Consider the following 24511-nt stretch of genomic DNA (forward strand, 5'->3'; position numbering starts at 1 on the left):
TTGCAGATTTTTGTCGAATAACATCTCCAGAAATCCTCTGGGGAAATGCGCCCTGCTGTCTTGGTAGTCCTTCGTTCTGTGCCTCCTCATTTTAAAGTTTATGTATTCTTTCCTGTTCTTTCTGATCCATTATGAAGTCAAAGATACAATCTGATAACTGAACACAACTATGAAAATATAGGAATAAGCAGTAAAAGATATGTCAGAAACTCAGTAGACTACAGGGTGCGTGTGGACGAAAGTATCACAAATTATACAAGTTCAATCACTGCATTAACACAAACATGACTAAGAGATCAAAAATGCAGACATGGTACTCAATACCTCCTAGTAAGATATGACTGGGGTGAGGAAGCTGAACAACAATCACTTAACAACTGGCGAGCAAAGAAATATTGCGTTGGTCAAAAAAAAAAAAGACCACGGAATGTCTCCTTCCAGGTTAAGAAAATCTGATGAAATGAATAATTTTAACTCGTGTTGCTCTACAGTTATTAATATGCAATACAATAGAATACAATACAATAATGCAATCTGAATTTTCAATCTTTATTAGAAGGTGATAATTCCCTTTAAAAAAAAAAAAAAGAAAATCACGAGTGAACAAATAAATGGACATAAACCAACAAAGTCTTCACTAACATTCAATGAAAGATGTGAAGTGACAACTGGGATAACATCTGAACGGGATTTCACCATAATATGTCAAAATTATTTACCATTATTATATAATTATGCAACTCCCAAGATCATGAATGATCTTAACAAAGGTGGAAATAAAAGGAATTGAAATAGGTTTAAGTGATACATGTAGCTATGTCCACCAAACACTGCCCATTTCCAGTTTCTTACAGTCAAAACCAATCTCTGTGCTATATTATAACAAGATGTTATATATGCTGTGTATCCATCAGTATAATCAAGATTCTGGGAGTAAGATGTTCCATTAATCATAATTCATAAAATTCCAAATTAACATAGTCTTATTTCATCTGGCGTACACAACTTCATCTCTCACCAATGACAAATTCGTTTCTTGTAATCTCTTCTTTAGGTCCTGCTAAGTTCGAAACCACTTTACCCTCATTCACGTGCTGAACTGTTGTACAGCTCGAATATTATAAAAATAGCACAATCCTAAGCATAAGTAACTGAAAATAAATTAAACCTTTATCTTTACAAATAATTTTTCCAACAGGTGCTACTATAAAATCAAAATACATAATTAAACATATAATTGTGATATTGATTGTTATTACATTCAATGCTGAGGTACGCTATCCAAGCTCCTATGCAGTACAACTATACAATGTCAACACAGAAAAGTTAAATAATAATGGCTGGGTCTAGCAATAAGCAGTTTCAAAACAATACACCACTGTGAAACATGATGGTATATTTTTGTTCTCTGTATTGGAGAATAAACAGTACATGAGTAAGGGGTACTGTGGTTTCTGGCAATTATTTCACTAGTAAGAAATCTTCTACTATGAAGATTGGATTTACAATTTTTCCATTACTTTAACTATGAAGTTTATTTTGCATGACCAGCCATGTCAGAGGACATGAACAGCATGCAATCATCATCATTCACACTGCCAATGATAAATCGAGCACTTCAACAATTATTCTAAAGAAGACGGAACAAAAATAAAATAAAAAATAATGCTCTGGTAAATCATAGTCCTATTACAGAACTACTCTTAAAATGTTCTGATAGCAAAGTCTGATAATGGATTCTCCTTAGTGAACCACTACATAAACGTTGCTGCCTTCGAGCTGTTCTTTTCTTAGCAGTGTGCGAACTAAGGATACTGCAGTCCACTCCATCTCATGTTGCAGAGAATGCCACTATTATTTGTAATTAAAGCTCCAAGAAAAATACACTGTTCAATGGACCCTATTTGGCAAAGTATTTGGTTGCATTTGGAAACCTATCGGGAGTGAAATCAGGATTATTAATTAAAGTCTGCTGAACAGAAGACCGCATCTGCTCTCGGTACGCTGCTTGTAGTTCAAGATCATCTCCGGCTGTCTCAATACCACTCACAGGACGCACACCAGCATCTTCAAGAGAACGCCGCACACTCTCTGGAATGTCAAATGGGTCAAAATGAGTTAAATGAAAATAGATTTGAATGCTAAAGTTAGAGCAACAATGCCATTAATTCATAATGATCCTTATCTAATAATTAGACATAGAAGAATCAACAAGTAGATTGTCTTTGTTCTTTTGTGTTTCATGTTTGTCCTAGTCTACTTTTCTTTTTAGTCCCTCCTCACATTACAATAGGAATTCAGAAGGTGGGATTCTCCATTCAACCTAACCTTAGCTCAGTTGTTGCCAATACGGGACATTTTTCTGTATAGGAGTTGATTAGTTGACCTCACTGGAAAAGTAAACCAGATCAAATTAATGAAGTAGGGATAATTCTAGATTTTAATGCAAGGGTGGATGAACAAATCTAGTACAGTAGAACCTTGATGCATCCTTCCCGGAACTGTCATTTTCCCGTATCCATCGTTCAATTTATTTGGTACCAAACTATACTTTTATCGCATCGATCATCAAAAAATATTTGTCCTCTGCCACAAATTTCCTGCATGGATCGATTGTACATAATAAAAATATACGGAAAAGTTTTTTGAATTTAAAGAGACAGCTGAATATTCTAGCATATAACCAACGTATTACGCGAGAAATTACGAGCGATTACGAGTTGCTATTGCTAGTCTTGAGTAAGGATCTCGTAGGCTGGAGTGCAGTGCGTAGGTTATTCACGCGCAAGCTCACTACGAGCCTTCTGGCACCAACGCTTCTCCTCGACCCACTAACCGGGTCCTAGAAGTATTCTTATTTACAAGAATTAAAACGGAGGCACTGTAAAACTCTAATTTGCCACCATTTTCTGTGTTGCTGTTGGCTGGCTAGGGCTGCCAGCTTTGTTGAAAATGAGAAAATCACGCAGTTTAAAATAGTCATGGCGTGCGCCGGGTACGCTTTAATTAGTCACAGTGTTATTAATCGTGTCATACTTTGTGAAGTGTGTGGGATGCTAGTGGTAGAGGCGGAAAACTATCGATGAGCTATCGTAGCGACCACTATAGTCGATAGTTGCCTATTATCGATAGTCAATGTTAGGTTTTTTTCCCCCATTGGTATATTTTTCATGCTAAAAGAAATTGTACAGCCGTTTTCAGTTAACTAGTGAGGAGTTTGTTCCAATTCATAGGTGTGCACGTAAGTATCTCTGTGTACCTTCGATTTCAGTGCCGGCAGAAAGACTATTTAGCCATTTGGAAGGTGGGATTCTCCATTCAACCTAACCTTAGTTGAGTTGATGCCAATACGGGACAAAAAATGAGATTTTAAGTTGTCAGAGATTCTATGTAGGCAAGAGAAGATAAGGCACATTTTAGGTCAAAGACTTCATGAAAGCAACTGAAAATTCTCCTGCCATCTGTTGAGAATGCTGTAAAACATTTTTCCAAAGATATTACAATACCCAAGAAAATGTCGGGCGATCGCAAAATGAACACTGCAGCTGAATGCGAATTTCTTGGGTGGTCACGCTATGGGCAAGCACGTGCAGCCCGAGAATGTCTTGGACATGCCACTGCAGAGAGATATGAGCGATTCCGATTTCAATTTCAGAAATTACACAGCAAGAAATAGTTGTGCTTTCTACTTACTTTTTTGTGGATTGTGTTCAATAAATGTTCTATTTTCAGGCATAAAGATATGATTCATTCCAAGTTTTGAAAACTATCCATTACTATCAATAGTAGAGCTCATAATATTGGAAAATATTGATGGCGAGTACTATCGATAGTTTACAGCTTCTGGCTAGAGGCCTGTTGACCACTGTGTTGCCACCTGCCCAGTTGTCTTGTTACATTATGTATGAATATCAGTACTTTTACGTCTTTGGAACAAGTGAAAAGTGTTATAATGTGTATACTGCTATAAAACACGTTTCGTGACTGGGTGACACGTCAAGAGTTCATACATTTCCAGAAGAAGAAGAAGACTTTCTACAAGTTGGACCTAACCAAGCCAGACCAATAATCTTTCTACTAGCCTGGTCTTGAAACTAATTCCTAAGTTGGCAGCATCGCTTAGCCCGCTGTGACACTGTGCGAGGCATGCCATGTTGAATTTCTAACTTCTGTGACATCGTGCGAGCCGCACCATGTGGGATCTCTAACCTATCGTTCTCGAAGGGTCTAAGGAATCTTTACCAAAATACAGGCTATCGCCGTAATATCCACGTATATCATTAATTTGCAATAAGAGATATGTCCTTGAAGCTGTTCCACTTACTACGAGATGTAAGGAAAAGTTAAAAACTTCATTATTGTTCCGTATTGAATAGAGAAATAAGATGTACAATATTATAGGTTAGGATCCACCTTTCAATACTCCGTAATAAGATGGTAAAAAGTAGTTACAACCTGTTTAATGGGACCGGTTTCAACACATTTTAAGTGTCATCATCAGCCAATTTGCGAAGATCTTACAACAACTAGCACATTGAATACAGGCAAAAAATTAACATTGTATCATAACGTAGCAATTCAGTAAATGTTCAAAACACAATAATCACATTTACTGAATTGCTACGTTATGATACAATGTTAATTTTTTGCCTGTATTCAATGTGCTAGTTGTTGTAAGATCTTCGCAAATTGGCTGATGATGACACTTAAAATGTGTTGAAACCGGTCCCATTAAACAGGTTGTAACTACTTTTTACCATCTTATTACGGAGTATTGAAAGGTGGATCCTAACCTATAATATTGTACATCTTATGTAAGGAAAAGTGAAACGAAACAGCGAAAAAGTGGGTTTTATTTTCATTGCGTATATCATGATTACAATATTTTGATATTGCTATGTGTAGTATGAGCTTGTCTGGCTCCATGGCTAAATGGTTAGCACGTGTTGGCCTTCAGTTCAAGGGGTCACGATCGGGTCGAGGATTTTAACTTTCGTTGGTTAATTCTAGCTGTGTGCGTGCACGCCGACTTACGCATTAGGATTGATCTTAGGTCGAGCCGCATTTTCACAAGTGCGTAGATTGCCTATCACGCAACAACTCGAAAAACTGCACCTGGCTTCGGAGGCCATATGCCATTATTATTTATTATTATTATCTACATGACGAAAAATGCCCAAATACAGTACCCATGTTTTAATATTTTGATTTCCCTCTATTTTATACGTCACCCGTATTTATCGTTTTCCCGCATCCATTGTCATTTCCCGCTTCCCTCTTGAAAAATGATGCATCGTGGTTTTACTGTATATGATAAAGAAATATTAATAGAGGGAGGGAGAAGTCAGGACAAAGAATGCAATATGAACCGAGAGAAACTTAAATTTAACTTATGTAGTCAATTCAGGAAGAATACTATCGATATAGCTATTGCATTTAGAGAGGCAAGTTGTCCAGTAAAATCAAAGAAAAACAACACGCTACTAATATACAGGAACAGTTGGTAAAATACTGATGGAGAGATGAACATACAAGATAAATTTAGTAATTATTTTAGGGAGAAACATTTTAAATTTTGAAGGCAGGTAATGAAAATATACGGAATAAAAAACATCAATGAAACATTATGAATGGTGGAAAGATCAATGGGTGTAAGAACAAAACAGGAAAATAATCAAAACTCTTAGGCTGCGTGCACACCGTGCGCGCTTCGCATAGTGTGTTGCGTGTTGCTCAACGCTAAGAGTCACGCTAAGCATAACCAGTGCTTTGTTCCTAAGCCAGGTGTTCACACAGCCCGCGCTTTGCTGCGCTGAACACCTACCTTACAGCTAAGCAAAGCACCAGACAACGTGCAGTGTTGGTTAATTGCTTAGCGTTACCTAGCTTGTTCTGAAGCTATGGAAGAAGAAATTATTCATGCAGTGTTTCAAAGAAGAAATATGGAACCCAGGACACAACAACTTTAAAAATGTAACTGTTTTGCAAAATAAGTGGACTTACGTATCTACAACAGTTTTATTGCATTCCTACAGTAAACATATACAGTAATATTACTTCTACTGTCAGACTTTACTGGGCTTAACATTGTGACAGGATGAAATTGTGTATGGATTTTAGTGTCGGAAGTGTCCGAGGAGAAGTTCGGCTTGCCAGGTGCAGGTCTTTTGAATTGACTCCCGTAGGTGACCTGCGTCGTGATGAGGATGAAATTATTATGAATACACACATACACCCAGCCCCCGTGCCAATGGAATTTACTAATTATGATTACAATTCCCGACTCTGCCGGGAATCGAACCCGTGACTCCTGTGACCAAAGGCCAGTATGGTAACCATTTAGCCATGTAGCCGGACACTTTGTGACAAAGTGCATAGAATCTATAATTTTGCAAATGGAGGGTGGTAATATAAAGAATATCACTCTGCAGGCTAGGAGTGGGCTTGGAAGTAAATATAATATTTGTCACACATTTACTTCACTTTTGTTATGATGATAAATTGTGTATGCTAATTGTAACAGTATTGTAAAATACTATTTATAATTATTATATAAAGAGCGTGATTTAGCCGGAAATTTAGTTTCCACGTGTTTGCTGCACGGTGCTCCTGGACAATTGTGAAAATTGAATTTCTCCCAATACTTCTCTGCTACTTGTCGCCACATTACAGTTGTAGGGTTTGGAAGGTCAAAGGTATTTTTTGTCATTCTCAAGTAATCTTAAAATTTATCGCGATAAAGTCTTGCATCTCTGTACAAACGATGGAATTCTCCAAAAGTAATTCGTTCTTCATTAAATTCATGAATCCACTTTCGATTCTTCTTTCTAATTTTTAATTTTAGGTAATTGTTATCCATCAGTAAACTGTTTCTAGTGTACTTGGATAACGGCATTAGTTTGTGACGACCCTAAAACGCCTCGCGCCAAACTAAGCTGAGAGCACGGCGTAGAGTTTTCGGTGTGAACAGCAAGCACGCCTTGTGCTATGCATAGCATTTCACGCTACACGTGACACACTATGCGAAGCTCGCTCGGTGTGCACGCGGCCTTAGTGTAATGATGTGTAGGAAAATATCTGAAGTGAAAAACCTTACAGAAATGAGGTATCACAAAAGCTGAAGTCCTGTAGAAAAGGAGGGAATATAAAGATTTACCAAGCGAAAAATAGAAAGAACTAGCAGGCCACAAAGAGATAAAATTGTTAGATATAGGGACCCTCTTCGGAGGCAGCCCTGCCCAGGGAGTGGCGCCCTTGTGTATGCGAGTCCCAGAGCACATTGATCTGGTGTGCAACATCTGGTAAGGGTCCCAGCTCAGGGTTACGAATGAAAACTTCAATGATATCTATGGCGGAGAAGGCAGACTTCGGGACAGTGGAAATGGGCAGCTCTGGACTCGGGGATAAATACCAGTACAATCTAAAGAGGATAATGGCTTCAGGCAGATGAGGCTCTTTAGGAGGGCTGATGGTGAAGGTTATAACACAAAAGTCCCTCTAGCAACATCTGCACTCTATGTTAAGGGCAATGCATAAGATGTCTTGTTTCATGTTTCAGGCGGCCTGAAAGAGTTCTGGCAGTAGGTATGCCTTTGGGTGTGGCAAGCCCATTGTACTGATAGCCTATAAAATAATCGAGAGTGAGTAGAGGCCTCTGGAAATGGTTAGGACGATCCCCAAAAGCGACGTGCAGTTCCTGGGGTTCTCGTCCTCGGGAAACTGTGAAAAGTTAGCAACCAGCAACGAAGATTGCAACATGTCTTGACCCTTAACAGCAAGACAGAATAACTAATATAATACATGGAAAAAAGGACATTGCATTGCTGCAATTGAGCAAAACCAAATGGAAAGGAAAGGGACAGAAAAAATTGTGGAAGGGGGTTTCAGTTGTTTTGGAATGGAGGTGCAAACTGCAATAATGGAGTAGGTTTTATTGTGAGGGAAGACCTGGTTACGTACATATAAAAGATCTACCAGGTAAATGACAGAATCATGAAAATCAAGTAAATATACCACAGATAAAGAAGTGGTTATTATGGGAGACATGAATGCCCACATAAGAACCGATAGACAAGGTAAAGAAGAAATAATTGGTCCTTTCAGTTATGGAATTAAGAATGCAGGAGAGCTACTACTATATTTTTGTGAGAGGAATGGATTAATAGTTGGCAATACATGGTTCAGAAAGAAGAATAGTAAAAAAATAACTAGATATGGATGGGAACAAAGTAGAACAAAAACAATTGGAAGATGTGACACTATGCCAAGAAGATTTTGAAGGAGACCGTAAAATTGTAGTAGCTAAATTAAGACTTGGTAAAACAGAGACAAGAGAAAGAAAAATAAAGGTATGAAAAAAAAAAAAACAAAAAAAAAACCTAAGAGAGAGGTTGGCGGAGCTGAAAAGTAATGGGCCAAGTTCAAACAAGGAATGGCAAAATGTGCAGAAGATATATTTGATGGAGTATCAGGTAAAAAGAAGGAATAACAAAAGCAAGGGATGAAGTAAAAATAAATAAATAAAAAAAGCATGGAGGAGCTTGTTAGGCAGCAGAAATACAGAGAGTAAGCAAAAGTATCATGTAGGAAAGAAAGCATGTCACAAGATTGTACAGGAAGAGAAACAGAAGTGTTGGGGAAACTTCACAGAAACCTTGAAAGAGGATGTTAAAGGAAGTCAGAAAGTGTTTTAAATATTGACACAAAGAGAGGATATTCTCCAGCAATGGGAGGAGTATTTTGCTAAATGACTTAATATAAAATTTAAAGAACTGGAGGAAGAGGAGGAACATGAAGAAATAGTGGAAGAAAACCAAAATGAAGATATAAAATGTTGGAAATAGGAGCTACAAAGAAGATAAAAAGTGGCAAAGCATCGGTGTGGTTGAAGTGGTACAGAGATGATAAAAGGCAGCAGGACCAGTAGGGTTACACTGGATACATAGATTATCTCGAGTGATATGAAAGAAGACACAATGTACCGATTATAGGGGAATCGTCCTCATTTCACATGTAGCAAAGATCTTTGAGAGGATATTAGAGGAAAGACTTAGGATGAAAGGAGAAAATAAAATTGAGGAACAGCAATATGGATTTAGAAGAGATAGATCAACTATCGATCTAATTTTCGCATTAAGAAACATGGAGAAAAGATGGGGGTTCAGGATGGATTTAGTGATGACGTTTATAGATATTGACAAGGCATGTAACCACAGCAACTCGTCTGGGATGCACTGATAACAAAAAGGTAGGCAGAGCAGAAGAACAAATGATCAAAGCCATGTATGAGAAGAGTATAAGTAGTGTGAAGACTAAGACAGGACGAACAAACTGGCTCAATGTAGAAGCAGGTTTTTGACAAGGAAAAGTGTTAGCTCCTCTACTCTTTATCACAGTCATGGATGAAATCCACAAGAATGTACAACAAAAAATGGGAAGCAAAGAGGCAAAGGCAGAGTATCATGGGGAGAAGATGAAATGGAAATACAAGAACAAGTTATTACTTTATGAAATCTGGAGAAAGAGGAATATGGAATGGAGATAAGTGTGCAGAAGAGTAAAACAGTAGTGATAAGAGGTAATAGAGAAGAGGGAATAGTGAGGAAAATGGAAGACCATTAGAAGTTGTGAAAAACTTCAAATATTTGGGGAGTATGCTTGCAGAAGATTGGAAAATAAAGAAACTGAAAAAAAGGATCTAACAAACCAATAGGTTTTACAGATGTGTAAGAGGTATAGTGTAGAACTGGGACATCCCAGAGCAGTGCAAGACTATTCTGTACTCAATGTATTACACACCTATTTTGACATACACAACGGGCACATGGACATCAACAAAACGTGATGAAAGCACAATCCAAGCAGCTGACATGAAATTCCTTAGAGGAATAACTTTCAAGATGTGAAGAGTTAAAATCAGAAACATAGAAATCTGAGAGAGAACTGGATTCCCTAAACTGCACGTCAAGATAGAGACCACTAAGCCGAAATAGTATGGACACATTATGAGACTGGAAGAGAATAAAGTTCCAAAGTATTTACGGAGAAAATAATAGAAGGAAGACAATGGGGAAGGCCCAGACAGAGGTGGATGGATACGGTGAAGGAGAGTATAGAGAAGAGAGTAGTAAAAGTAGAAGAAATATTGGAGTTGGGAAGAAAGGAGTGGAGAAGAAAGCCAGCTTCCTAATGTACAGAGAATGTTGCAGTCAAACTTTGGGTAGATGATGCTATAACTGCAGAGGAAAGAAGTGTGTAGGAGTTGGTTGTAGAACAAACAGCAACTGAGTCTCCCACCAAAAGAAGATGAGCATAGTGAAGTTATATATTTATTCACAGAGAATAAACAATTCCCCCATAAGGAGGTTGCCCATGAGGACAAAGTATACTATGTACCGTACCAGGAAGGCATAGGCCCTGGTACATATAAATTATAAACTTTATTTTCTCGCATACAATTCAGTTCCGCTGCATGAACAGCTGTGAGAGAGAATGTTCTCGTACCTACTGCATGACACGAGGGAGAAGGCGAGTCAAGCAAGGTCAAGTGATGTCACCGCCGCCTGAAGCTTACTTCCCCTACCGAAGTTTCTTGATTATATTTTTACGAACTTTTTAATGCCTGGACCGATTAACACGAGACCAACGCCGAATTATAGCTAATGTTCTGGAAGTAAAACCCTGCAAATTTGAAGTAAATCCGTCCAGTGGTTTCCGAGATATGACAATTTAAAGTTTGGGAGAAATACTCTCTCCTCATCACCTGATTCCAAGCAATGCCCACCAGAAGTGTATATATAGGCGTTGCCTACAAGATACACAAGGCCGGGAAATAAGAGGCAATTTGCCGCTGAAAAAGCGGCCTGACCGTGTTCACGGCTTGGCCGCTAGATGTCAGGTTTCCGTTCTGTTCTTGGCGGACTTTTAACATTGTGATGTGCAGACTAATAGTGATGTTGTGTTGATTTTGTGCAATTTGTCAGTATTTTTTCTGTCGGTGTGTGTATGTGAGGTTGAGAAGATGGTGAACTGTTGTGTACCTCTTTGTACTTCCGATACTGCTAAAAAGCAAGAAAATGCGACATTTCATAGTTTCCCTTCGGAGCGTGGTTTAAGAGAGAAGTGGAGGCAAGCTATTTCCAGGCAAGGTGATAAAGTAGGATCTCTTTGGGTACCTAACAATTCTTCTCGAGTGTGTAGCTTGCATTTTAATACGTCAAATTTTAGTGTAAGCACATCAATCAAGCAAATTCTTCCCAACAAAGTTCCTTCTGTTTTTAGTGTGTACCCTGTTCATAAACAGAAAAGTAATAAGCGCAGGAAGGATCCAGCTCCCAGAAATGACGTACCATCAAAATTTAGTAGAATTTCTGATTCAGATAATGATATATCTTGAGAGTGAGAGCGGCTGAGGAGCAGACACACTGTGAAACCTGCCTACAAGGACTATCATCAGCCACCAGTAATAGTCCTCTAGCACACTTAATAAGAATGCAAGATCGGGGTGCCCTACAGTATCCATCAAGAAAGTTTGTGTATTTCCTAAGAAATATTTTAAAGTTCACATGTTCTGCTTTATGTTACTTGGGAAAAACAAATCTCATAAAGAAACTAATTGCTATGTTGTGCCAAAGTTCCTGCAACGCTTTAACTGTACTAGTTGTTGTGATCAGGAAAAACTAGGTAAAATAATACTGACAAAGTTTATACAACCAATTCTGGACAATCAGGCGAAGGAAATTTCCGATCAGGATGATGCATTCAAGAATTTTAGAAGGAAACCCCCGAACCGCAAAGTGCTGAAATTGTGATAACTTCCTGCATCTCAGGTAAGCTAACCTTATGTATCGGTACGTCAAACATTATAGATAATATTCTATGAGATTAAATGAATCGTTCCTTGTGATCATTTGAACATTAATGCTGCTTTGTCTTAATTGATCATGAAGTTTTCGTGAATTACTTATTTCGTCTTAACATAGTGTGAGACAAAGGCCTACGTTCTAGAAAATAAGTCATACAATTGCTCTTAGTCTATTTTTTAAATCTTATATCTGTTTGGTGTCCTCTGAAATTACTAGTTTTAATTAAATTTTACAGTTTTTCGCAAACTAACGTGTTGCAATGAGCGGGCGAGACAGAATAGTAAAGAGAACTCTAGCGGCGCTTGTCGGAAGTATCTTGAGGACAAGTTTAGAGTGCTGTATTTCCAGGCCTTGTGTATCTCGTAGGCAACGATATAGGCCACTGGGCCAAGGCCATAGTCAGTGCAGTCCCGTGTACAGAGTCATGTGTGCACAGTGTGTGTAGAAAGTATGCTCCGTTGCGATTCGCGAGGACATAATAGTGGCCGTACTCAAACGCTGTTGTAATAGTAAAAGGACGTCGTACCGTACGTGAAGTTTCCGCCGCGCCGACTGTAAGATTCTAGACATTTTTCAAGGTGAATTAGCGTGATATAATATTTGCAAATTTATTATAATGGTGAAGCTATAATAGGAAGTAACAATTGAAGTGTCTAAGGCACCGTGAACTGTAGTAATTCCACATAATTCTAAACTGTGCTAATAGCATAAATCATTGCGTGTGGTAAACTGAAATCATAATTTAAAACCACTTATAAGACATATCTCCCTTACAGTGAACTGTGTGAGACTGTATTTACTCAACATTTGTCCCATAACAGGGTAAAAATTAACTATTTTCATTGTGCACTCTCTCGATCTTTCGATCACTACGGTGAGAAATCCAGTGAACATTAAGGATATTTTTCAATAATATTAAGTAGTACGGACTAGTGTGGTGTGAATACAACCATAAAACCGCCTTAATCTGTTAATAATATTTGTTCAGAGACTGTGATAGAAACTGTGATAGATCATGTTTTCAAGTGCTTATGAACTGTGTATATAAAAACTGTGTTTTCTACAGCAGGGACTGTGAATGTTAAATCAATATAAAAATAGAACTGTGCATTACGACGATGTGTGATATTAATATCCACAATATTTGTGAATTCAATAGTGCCAATTGAACTTTCCGTGTTCTAACATTACTTCCAAGAACAACAGAAATCTTCGCAAAAGTGCTACGAGATCCTGTTACATTAAACGTCGCTTCCGAGGGATTTACATGGTTTCTTCAGTTATAGTGCCCATCGAGGGATGTCGACGAGGGAGATTGACGTGGTATCTTCACTGAACATCGCCGGTGCTGAGTTTGAGTCTTCGTCCGCACTCCGTGGAATGTTCCAGACACCGTACAGCACAACTCCAACATTAGTAAGCAGATCTTCTTATAATCTGAGTGAGTAATCACAACTGACTGACTTTTTACCAAGCACTTTGTTCAGTACGGTGTTCTTACAAGTGCTGCGTGTGGATATTAATTCATAATTTCATCGTCAGTTAAAAGTTCATATTTTGCTGTAAATTCCTTTCTAAGTCATTAATTAATTGAAGTGCTTTATTCGTTTCATTTTTTCAATTTAAACAAACTGAAAGACATACTGTAAGAGTTCAAATATTTAATTTATCAAACTTTCCATGACAAGTGTGTATTTATTTTGTGTTTCAAAATTTAGAAAGACTGTAGGTCAGCACCATAAATGATGAACTGACAATTTCCAAGGTGCTAATTAATATGTGTGTGGTTTAACATTTAGAAAGACTGTAGGCTATTCATGATCTATAGAAGAACAATAATTATTTGTTAAATTCTCAAGCAAACAGACGTCAAGAAAATCATAACAAATCTTCTTTTATATTTTGGCAAATATTAACTACCAAATTGAGTTGCAAGTGCAGGGTGATATATCTGTGGCTATTATTAATAAATTTTATAGAAAAAAGAATTACCATCTATTATTCGCGCTGCGATACTATCCGTCTCTGTACCTGCTCCAAAAAAAACCACTGGACACTACCTGACATCCTCCCATGCTCAAACCCCAAAATCATTTCCCGGTACAGTACATTTATGACTACACAAATGATTCCTCAGTATGGATAATGAACCTTTCAAGGCTTTGAGGACCACAGTTTTAGTTAACGACACTGGTAGGCTGAAACTTGTGTGGAATTCTTTGCCACTAGTGCTGAGGCAAGTGAAGCCGTGGACATTTTACGTAGATATCTGTCAACTATAGAGCGGGGTGAAAATAATTTTCGTACCCTTCATGAACTAGAAAAACAAATGAGGGCATTACAAGTGTGAACTATTTCAGTGGGTAGCAATGATCATGTAGTTTTCCATCTGGAAATGGGCATAATAGCAGTAATTAAAATGTTCCACCCTGAGAAAGGAAATGTATTGCATTTTAGATAATTCTAGCTATTGTAAAAATATAACCAGATAAAAAGAATATATTACACAATATCTGAACACCTACCAGTACCCTTCTGGTCAGTAGACAATCAAAATTACAAAGGCAGTGTAGTATCAACAGTTAATTTACATTGGACTTTTATTTGAGGTAAGTACAGTAGAACCTTGATGCATCATTTCCGGAACTGTCGTTTTCCCGTATCCATTGTTTAATTTATTTGGTCCCAAAAATGTTCCGTATAAACTAATGTTAAATTTCCCCGCATTTATCGTTCCTAGAACTATCATTTTTTCGCATTGATCGTCAAAAAAATATTTGTCCTCGGCCACAATCGTACGTAAGAAAAATATACGCAAAAGTTTTTTGAATTTAACGAGACATAATAAGAGCATCGGCAACCTGTTACGCGAGAATATACGAGCGATTATGAGTAGATAGTCTTGAGCAAGGATCTCGTAGGGTGGAGTGTTGTGCGCAGGTTAGTCACGCGCAACCTTACCATGAGCCTCCTGGACCCACTAACCGTCCCCTAGAAGTATTCTTATTCACAAGAATTAAAACTGAGACACTGTATAACTCAAATTTGCCACCATTTTCTGTGCTGCTATCGGCTGTATAGGGCTGCTAGCTTCGTTGAAAATGAAAAATCGTGCAGTTTAAAATAGTCACAGCGTGCGCCGGGTACTTTTAATTAGTCACAGGGTTATTAATCGTGTCGTACCTTGTGATGTGTGTGAGATGCTAGAGGCCTGTTGACCACTTTGTTGCTCCCTGCCCAGTTGTCTTGTTACAAGCTGGACCTAACCAAGCTAGAGCAATCACTGACCTGCGAATTCAAACCTGCCGATCATTGCATGAAGTTTACATGGTGATCTTTTATATTTCGGGCATGCTGATTCTGGAACTGAAGTCAGTTTTCCCCTATCACATCAGGTTATTGTGCAAATTAAAAAAAAAAAAAAAAATGATAAATATGCAGCACGCGCACATGCAAGATTATTGTTATCACATGTAAAGAACGCTTCCTTCTTATTATTTTCACCCATCTGAACACTCCTCTCTTATGAACATTAAATAAAGATATATAGTGTATTGTGTTAACAGATCTGTAGAAAAACACAGCCAAATGGACCAAAATTTACCATGCATTAAGCCTCATAATGTACTGAGAATGTTAAGTCTACAGTTTCAATTTTATAATGCCCTACATTGCTTTTCGTGTTTGAGGAATAGTTGGACCTTCTCTCTTCAGTAACCAGCAGCAATCTGGCAGCATGTTTTTGTTCCATTTCCTGTAGATCCTGATGGAATCTTTCTCCTGGCTCAGCATTCCTAGGTTCTTAGGAAAATAGTCCAGATGTGAATGTAACATGTACACTTTCAAGCTCATTTTGCAGCCTAAATCTTGGAAAGAAACAAACAAACAATCTCCAACATTTGTTTGTAGTCTGAATCCTTTGTGTTTCCAAGAAAGTTTTTGACCACATTCCAGAATGCTGTCCATGTCGATCGCTCTGCAGTGCACATAACACCTTCAAAATTAGCATAAGAAAGAAGTTTTCTGATATATGGACCTATGAAAATACCCTCCTTGATTTTGGAATTAATGATGCCTGGGAATCGATGACACAGGTACTGAAAGCATTCACCTTCATTGTTTAGGGCCTTAACGAATTGCTTCATAAGCCCTAGTTTGATATAAAGCGGAGGTAACAGTATTTTGCTCTGGTGAACAAGAGTTTCTTGTTTTATGTTTTTCGACCCTACAATCCATTGTCTATGTGGCCATTCTTTTTGAGTCCAGTGATGTAACCTTGCTCGACTGTCCCGCTCACACAGAAAGCAGGGGTGCTTTGTGTAACCTCCTTGTAAACCTAACAATACATATCACTTTGAAATCACCACACACTTGCCATTTGTATTCCTGGTACTTCAGTTTACACAACAGCATTTCGAGATTTCCATATGTTTCTCGCATAATAACTGAATGAGCAACGGGAATGGATGCAAGTTTGTTTTCATTGTGAAGAAGGACACAATTCAAACTACGCTTGGAGGCGTCGATGAAAAGTCTCCAGTCAATGGGGTCATACTGTGGTGCTCCTAGTTTTAAGATAACCTCCAGAATGTTGTTGCAGTAAACCAAGGCTCCCTCTTCAGAAAATAAGGGTGTAAATTCTTGTTCGCAATGTCTGTACCAATAGTACATCGTCCCTCGTGCCAACATGTTCCTTTCACAAAATCTAGACCCGAGTAACTCAGCAGATTCCTTTGTAAGGCCAAGATCTCGAACGAAGTCATTTCATGCACTTTGCTCGAACAGTCTCGGTTCTTTTTCAACACATTCAGGGGAGAAATCACAGAGTAAGTGCCCGCCACTTCTGCGTCAGATTCAGAAGAGGTACAATCCTGTAAATGTTTTGGACGCTGTGGTACTGGTGTATCAGGGCTATGAGGAACGGGTAAAACTGCAGATCACATATTGCTTGGGTACACAATCTTACCTTTGTTGCTGCTGTTTAATCCATTAACTTTCACAGAAGTAGCAGTGAGTACTGTGGTCTGGGGATTCTCGCCACACCATTGGAATACCGAATGGCAACGCAGTTCGCTTACCGTTCACCCATTGCCGTAACTGCTCTATACAGTTTCTACAAGCCTTATGTGGTGCCCACGGCTTGTCTTGGTCTCCAAGTTTCAAGCCAAAGTAGGCCTTTCTCACAAATTCTGTTATATTGCACCGCTGTCTCATCGGCACAAAACTTCCACATACATAGCAGAATGTATCTGGATTGGTTTTGCAGCCATGTCGTGGCACGTGGATAGATGTAAGTTCAATAAAAATATTAACACAGTACGTCACTCACATATAGAACGCTTATGAAGACAAAAATCTCTTTTCACTAGCAAGCGAAACACAACTTAGACTGTCACGGACGAAGCATGAGAGAATGAGACCACTCAGCCGAAACCGCACGTTGCCGTCTATGTTGTACGTAGTTGCTGGATTTGCACTCTGAGTGTGATAATGCAGGACCACGAGATGGCTGAAGGACGTCAAATTAATAAGATAGTAAAATAAATTAATAAAAGAATATGGAAATTAAATTAAAGCAACATCTTCCTAACAACGTAAGAAGTGCATTAGAGCATGTAATGAAATAAACGTAATATAGGATTTTTGAGAAAATGTGATGTGATAGGAAAAATTAACATCAGATCCTGATTCAGGATGCAGAAGTCATCCTAAAAAGCAATACAGGATGGTGGCAATGAAGCCATCGCAGGACACTGAATCTTTTCACCAGCCTGGTCTTGAAACTAATTCCTAAGTTGGCAGCATCGCTTAACCCGCTGATGATATAGATGTTGATTCCCACAGGGAATCTGAAATATTTGTTCCAAATGAGTAAATTTATAATACCAATATAAATGGTCCGTTATTGGACATTATAAATTTTCCAGCTAACTCATTCCTGGTTGCCAGCGTTTCGCCCCCGTGTCTGAGGCGCACCACGTTGAATTTCTAAACCCTGTGACATCGTCCGACCCGCACCATGCGGGATCTCTAACCTATCGTTTGCGAAGGGTATACAGAATCTTTACGAAAATACAGGTTATCGCCGTAATATCCTCGTATATCATTAATTTGCAATAAGAGAACCGACCTTGAAGGTTTATCAGTTAAAACGAGATGTACCGCTAAGGAATAGTGAAACTAAACGGCGTAAAAGTCACACTTTTTATTTTGATCGTGTGTATCATGAGTGCAACAGTTTGATACCGTTATGTATAGCATGAGCATATCCGGCTCCATGGCTAAATGGTTAGCACGTGTTGGCCTTCAGTTCAAGAGGTCACGAGCGGGTCAGGAATTTCAAATTTCGTTGGTCAATTCCGACAGTTCAGGGCTGTGTGTGTGTGCGCCGACTTACGCATTAGGATTGATCTTAGGTAGAGCCACATTTTCATAAGTGCATCACGCGACAACTTGAAAGATCTGCACCCGGCTTCGGAGGCCACATGCTATTATTATTATTATTATTTACATCGTTATGCCCTACTCAGGAGCACGATTGAACTTGCTTAGCTGATGTGTTGGCCTTACTTTTCCTCCCAAAATCTCTTCATCCTCTCGCTGAGCTTCTTCCTTCGTTCTTCTGTCCAAGTTATAGTAGCTCTGGTGTTGGGTTTGTCTTCAAAATTATTATTATAATTATTATTATTATATTTACATGATGAAAAATGCCCAAATACAGTAACCATATTATATTATTTTGCTTCCCCTCCTATTTTGTACGTCATCCTTATTTATTGTTTTTCCGCATCCACCATCATTTTTCCCTCTCCGTTGAGAAACGATGTATCAAGGTTTCACTGTATTAGGATTAATACGGAAATACTTTATAAATTATGCATTTCCCTCCTTCTCCAGAGCATTTTTAGATATACACTAGAGTCCCGTTAATCCGAAAGTCCGGTTAATCCAAACTGAAATATTCAATTAAAATTTTCCTTCAGTTTATGAACATATTATAGAATGAAAATTTACTTGCATTTTATTAGTCATATTTTATTAGAATAACTAAATGTAAACATAATTACACATCGTAAACCGGTTATCTTTACAAAGTCTGTTAGTTTCTTTTGCCATAGCGATTGGAATCTACTCGAAGATGCAGTGTTAAAACCAGCTTCTCATAAACATCACATCACGTAGCGTACGGCAATTTCTAAGGCGGCCGCGGCATCTGAATGCGACACTAATTGTTCATTGTGGTCATCTTCATCGTAACTCTGTTCCTCATCAACTTCAGATTCTTTCCCCCACCATAGCTACAATTTCTTGGTATGTTTGTTATTGATGACAGTCAGCTTCCATCCACTCGCTAATGTCATTTTCATTGGCTTCCTGCCAGGAAGTTGCCGAAAGATTTCAAGGAGATTAACATTTACAGACGCTTCCGCTGGGCTCTCGATGAATGTGAGACTAGGGCACAATTTCTTCCAAGTTTTCTTCATGAACTGCTCACTGACACCCTCCCATACCTCTCCTGCCCAGTAAACCACGTCCTTTACATTCACGTTCTTCAGTTTATGAAGAATAGTAAGTGAACTATCATTCTCAATCACGTACCTGAGAAGTTTCCGTTGATACTCAAGTTTTACATTTTGCAGAACGCCCTGTTCCATTGGCTGCAATATCAACGTAACATTAGGAGGCAAGAAAATTTCTCTTATTTCACTGCAAGTTAATTCACATATCAAATTACAATATGTACTGTACTGTTTTGTAGAAACTATTTTCCTCAGACGGTTGAAGCACTGGCCTTCTGACCCCAACTTGGCAGGTTCTATCCTGGCTCAGTCCGGTGATATTCGAAGGGGCTCAAATACGTCAGCCTCATGTAAGTAGATTTACTGGCATGTAAAAGAACTCCTGGAGGAGAAAATCCCAGCACCTAGGCGTCTCCGGAAACCGCAAAAGTAGTTAGCGGGACGTACAAAATTACATTATTATTTAAAATATTTTCCGGTCAATCCAAAAATTTTGTAATCCAAACAGACTCCGGTCCCAATTAGTTCGGATTAACGAGACTCTACTGTATAAGTTGTTTCACATGATTTAGATTTTCCACCCCATTTACACCAGTATTCTTTGGGTCACTTCAAAAGTGTAGAAGAGGGGGTAATGCTGTATAATAATAATAATAATAATAATAATAATAATAATAATAATAATAATAATAGAATCCTCCATAAAATATCAATTTCTTTGAAAACAATGTCTCCCACTGATATTTAAATATTATGGAAGATGGTAGTTTTTGGACTACCTCTGCTTATAAACCATACAACTGTACATCTTTGCTTTTCACTGCTGTCAATTCTTATCAGTACTCTGTATTCCTACTTCTTGTTCACAGTGTCATCAAGCATCATTTCAAAGCAGGCAGATGTCTGATCGGCACTGCTAATTTGTGAAAGTTTTTACAAATCCTCCTGGCTCACATTAATTACGCAGTGATGAAACTTCACTATCTTTTCTTTGTTATCACCTGAAGGCAATGCCAATATTCCTCTGGAAGCCTAATCCATTGTGATCCGCTAGCTCTGAAGCCCATAATGCTTAGTTTTGTGGCTAAGGGATTTTGGCTGACACATTTCACTCATACAAGTGTATTTGTATTGCTGCTTTTTGTTCACATAATCATGCAGCCACTTTTCAACGCCAAGATGCTTAATCTTTTGCCCGCAAAATGCCTGGCGATTACTATTTGTTTCCTGAAGTCAAATTTTGCTTTTGTGGCAGATGCGAATATAACTTTAGCCGATATTGTACTTCCTTCCCGCTACGCGATTTCTTACGATTATCCTTATCTTCAGTAACATGAAAGTTTTTTAGTCTTGAATTAACGATAACAAGTAATTATTGTACTTGCAGCCATATACAAGTATATGGTCCACACCTTTGTCTTAACTAGATAACCAATGTTGTGTGCAATGCTGAAGTCTAACAGAATTCAGGTATTATGAGAGCAGTAATAATCTTATCCTGAATAATGTGCACACCAGTACTTTTCCAGTGCAAACTCCTCACAAAAAATGTACAGAGTATTTGTATATGTAAGGCATAGTGTCTAATCATAGCCTTACATGTGGCGTAAAATATCACAGTCATACGGAACAATAAAAATATTGCAAAACATGTCAATTGGCAGTTGTGAGAATACAATGAGAAATGAAGAGATAGCAATCAAATATGGCTGTACCAGATATTTTACCTGTTCTCTAATTCTATCCTTTTCCAATTCCCCTGTCCCACCTGAAATATCTCTAGATACTCATGTGGTAGTAAATGGACATGAGAGCAAAGATATGATGTCGCAGAGCAGTCCTGTCATATAATTTTCTGGTAGAGAATGTAATTTAATTAGGTATGAAGAAACCTTGTTCATGAAAGAGTACAAACCTGTGATTATCTGACTCATATTCCCCTGAGGTTTTGCTGATGTTACAACTTTACGCCTCTTTGACGGCATGCCAGATAAGTAAGCATCACTGAAAGGTGGTTGGGTACTTTGCCTCCTTTGTCTTTGGGTGTCTCTAGTTATGATTGGCACCCACTCCTAGAAGGACAGTACAATCACAGAGAAGCATTAGGCATTTCATCAGTTACAAATAAAACAATATGATGTGAAACTTACAATCTATGCAAACAAGATTATTTATAATTTGCATTAAATTTAAAAAAAAAAAAAAAAAAAAAAAAAAAGTAGTTTTATCGAACACATTGTGTATTGAAATGTTTTCAAAACACAGCAATTAGGTTTTTCAAGCAATCTGATATATATATATATATATATATATATATAATTAAGCGAATTTCAGTACATTTCTGAGGAAAGTTAATATCTTGTAATGTACCTTTCCAAAGCCCCTTCTTTAAAAACAAAATTTAAAAAATTATTATCTTGGGTCAACTAAATTAACTTTTCAGGAAGATTTCACCATAACAAAAACATTGCATCATAAAGAATATTGTAGGTTTCAAAACATGAATATCACAAACCAGGTGAAATTTATGGAAAGTGATTATTTCTGCATGGAATGGAACAAAATTACAGGAAGCAGAGATCGAGGTAGCTACAGAAAGGAAGGGGGTGGGGAGTGCTATATAGAATAGAGAAGCAATAGATCTAGAAGACAGAACTTAGGGGGGGAAGACTTGCAAAGATGGAGCACAATTTATCCTGGTTCTTTTGCGTTTTCATGTTTTCTTTTTCTTTCCTATTTCTTGTTTCCCCTTTCTGTTGCTCCTGCTCTTTACACTGACCTATTGTTATACTGTATATACCTTTCAACTGGTATCGGTCTAACATGATACCAGAATGCCGGAAATTCTCCTTGCAAGGGATTCTTTGACGTGCCAGCAAATCTACTGACAGATCTCTCACATTGAAGCACTAGTAAATGACAACCGACTGCCTGAGTTTAATATTGCTACTGGTTTTACACTCCACCAAACGAGGTGCTGGGATTTTATTCTGCAATAATTCTTTTACATGCCAGTAAATCTACAGACACAAGATAGGCACATTTGTATGGTAAATTATTTTTAATTTGAACACTTTATGGGCAGAACCATCATCATAATCGTCATCATCCATTTCCCTCGTCCAGCTCCCACTGGACCTTTCCATTTTCTTCTATCCAACCATTACTGTTGCCCCTTAACTGTGTTCCAACCCAGGTTCCTTCTAATTATACTGTACCGATTTTAAGGACAGTGATTTATTTCAGCAGCCTAGAAACTGTGAAAAACTGATTGAGCTTTACCCCTTGAAACAATATCCACACCCAAATAACTGAGGTGCACCTTAACTTCAAAACTATTTACTCAAGTACTGGTTAGTTATGTTTTCTAAATTCATTGCATTTGAAACCTCTATGCAAGCGCTGTGTACCACTCAGAATCTTGGGAACTTCTCCCCTCCTTCTCAAATGGACTTCTGGTAACTTCGTTAAGCAAGCAGCAGCTGTGTGTGCTATATGTGCGTAGTGAACCAGAATGGCTGCTGACATGTATTTCGAAATAAGGCTTTTGACAGTAGCCTCAAACAGCGAGATGCGATGCATACAAGAATGGACTTGAAGAAACTATTACAGCTGGTATTACTGGTTATAAACAATACCTATGTTAATGGAAGTTAATATAACACATTCCTCGTCATGCTTAGCGGGTTGAACTGCTCTTATTTACCGTACTTCTCTGAATCCAAGATGACCCTGCATGCAAGACGAACCCCATTTTTTCCTTCCAAAAAATTAAATAAGGTTTAAAAAATACTTAATGAAATTATATGAATGCCATTCTTGTACAGACTATCTTTGTACGTCAATGCTGAACATCAGGTTTAGTTATGCCGTATTTTCTTGGGGCTGTCTAATAATACTTTATTTCCGTGAGTTTAATAACCACTGACTTAAAATTGTCATCATAATATCGAAGAGAACCCGCTGAAAATTTGCTCGCAATACCTGTTTCATGTGTCTCGGCAATACCTGTTCCACGTGTCTCTACAATACGATGAACTATCAGGAAAATGTTTGTGCTGTCGATAAAACAGTTACTTTTTCTAAGCGTCAGGTACAACCAGCTGCTGCTAGACATGTCTCGCTTGCCGGCTTCGGTCGACTTCAGGGCTAGCGACAAAGACTACAGATAGTTACAAGTAACTATTCTCATTTTGGTTCCGTATTGAAGTTGACGTATGTCTCAAATATTATTACAATATTTAAAGTCCACCTGTTCAATACAATACAATGCACTGATTTTAGTAATGCCGTATTTTCTTGCGGCTGCACAATTATTCTTCATTTCCACTTGTTTAATAACCATAAACTTAAAATTGGCATCATAACATCGGCGAGAACCAGTTGAAAATTTGCCGCCAATGCCTGTTCCACGTGCCTCTACAAAATGACTATCCGTCACAAAAATAATCCTGCTGTCTAAAGAATTGTTAGGCCTAATTTTACAAAGCGCCAGGTACAGCAGATGCGTTATGACTCTGCCAACGAGTACCCGTGGCCTTTCCAAGACTTCAAAGTCTCGCTTGTTTAGATGCCATTCTGCAGATTTGAGAAACGTTTTCGTAAAGGGTAGATTTCCCGAGAATCAGTGATGTTACGCAGAGAGGCACTGTAAAATCAACTGCTGTGCCTGGCAATGTTTAATGAAGACACAGATGATGACTGTTAACGAATTTTGTGTGCATGTGGGCAATGGGGGCGAAGGGAAGCAGTAGTTACTGTGGTAGTCGCCAGTGGTGTTCATTACTGTTAGGTAACGAATGCAAGATGACCATTACTTTTTTTCACATGAGATCCTGATTTTAAAAAAATGTTGCCTTGGATGAGAAGAAATACGGTAAATATCAGCAATGTCAAGCGTATGTAATTAATTACTGCTGAAATGGTTTTTTCTAATCAACTTGTTGGGATCTTGTCAACTATTGTACATGTGGAAAAGGACACCACAACGTAAAATTTTAAATATCTGCCACTAACAACTACTGTTACCGAGACCTGACGAGGTCAACAAACATTGTGCTCGGTTAGGGAGAAGGATTCTCAACCCATGTGTAACAGTTTTTGTATTCTATTTGCAATTAGATTCAT

The 24511-nt window shown here is 38.2% G+C and overlaps 1 protein-coding gene across 2 annotated transcripts in view; it reads right to left on the reverse strand.

Moving 5' to 3' along the window:
* Positions 1 to 535: 535 nt before the first annotated feature.
* Positions 536 to 24511, reverse strand: part of LOC136878835 (large proline-rich protein BAG6) — a 281352-nt gene continuing 257376 nt past the window's right edge. For both annotated transcript variants that reach the window (XM_067152362.2, XM_067152361.2), the window contains exons 21-22: positions 21300 to 21456; positions 536 to 2091 (exon numbers count right to left, since the gene is read on the reverse strand). In XM_067152362.2, the coding sequence (XP_067008463.2) occupies positions 1901 to 2091; positions 21300 to 21456 (348 nt within the window). In that variant the 3' untranslated portion in view covers positions 536 to 1900. The remainder of the gene's footprint in view (positions 2092 to 21299; positions 21457 to 24511) is intronic.

This window comes from Anabrus simplex, chromosome 8 (assembly GCF_040414725.1).
Source record: "Anabrus simplex isolate iqAnaSimp1 chromosome 8, ASM4041472v1, whole genome shotgun sequence".
In the NCBI taxonomy this organism is placed as follows: domain Eukaryota; kingdom Metazoa; phylum Arthropoda; class Insecta; order Orthoptera; family Tettigoniidae; genus Anabrus; species Anabrus simplex.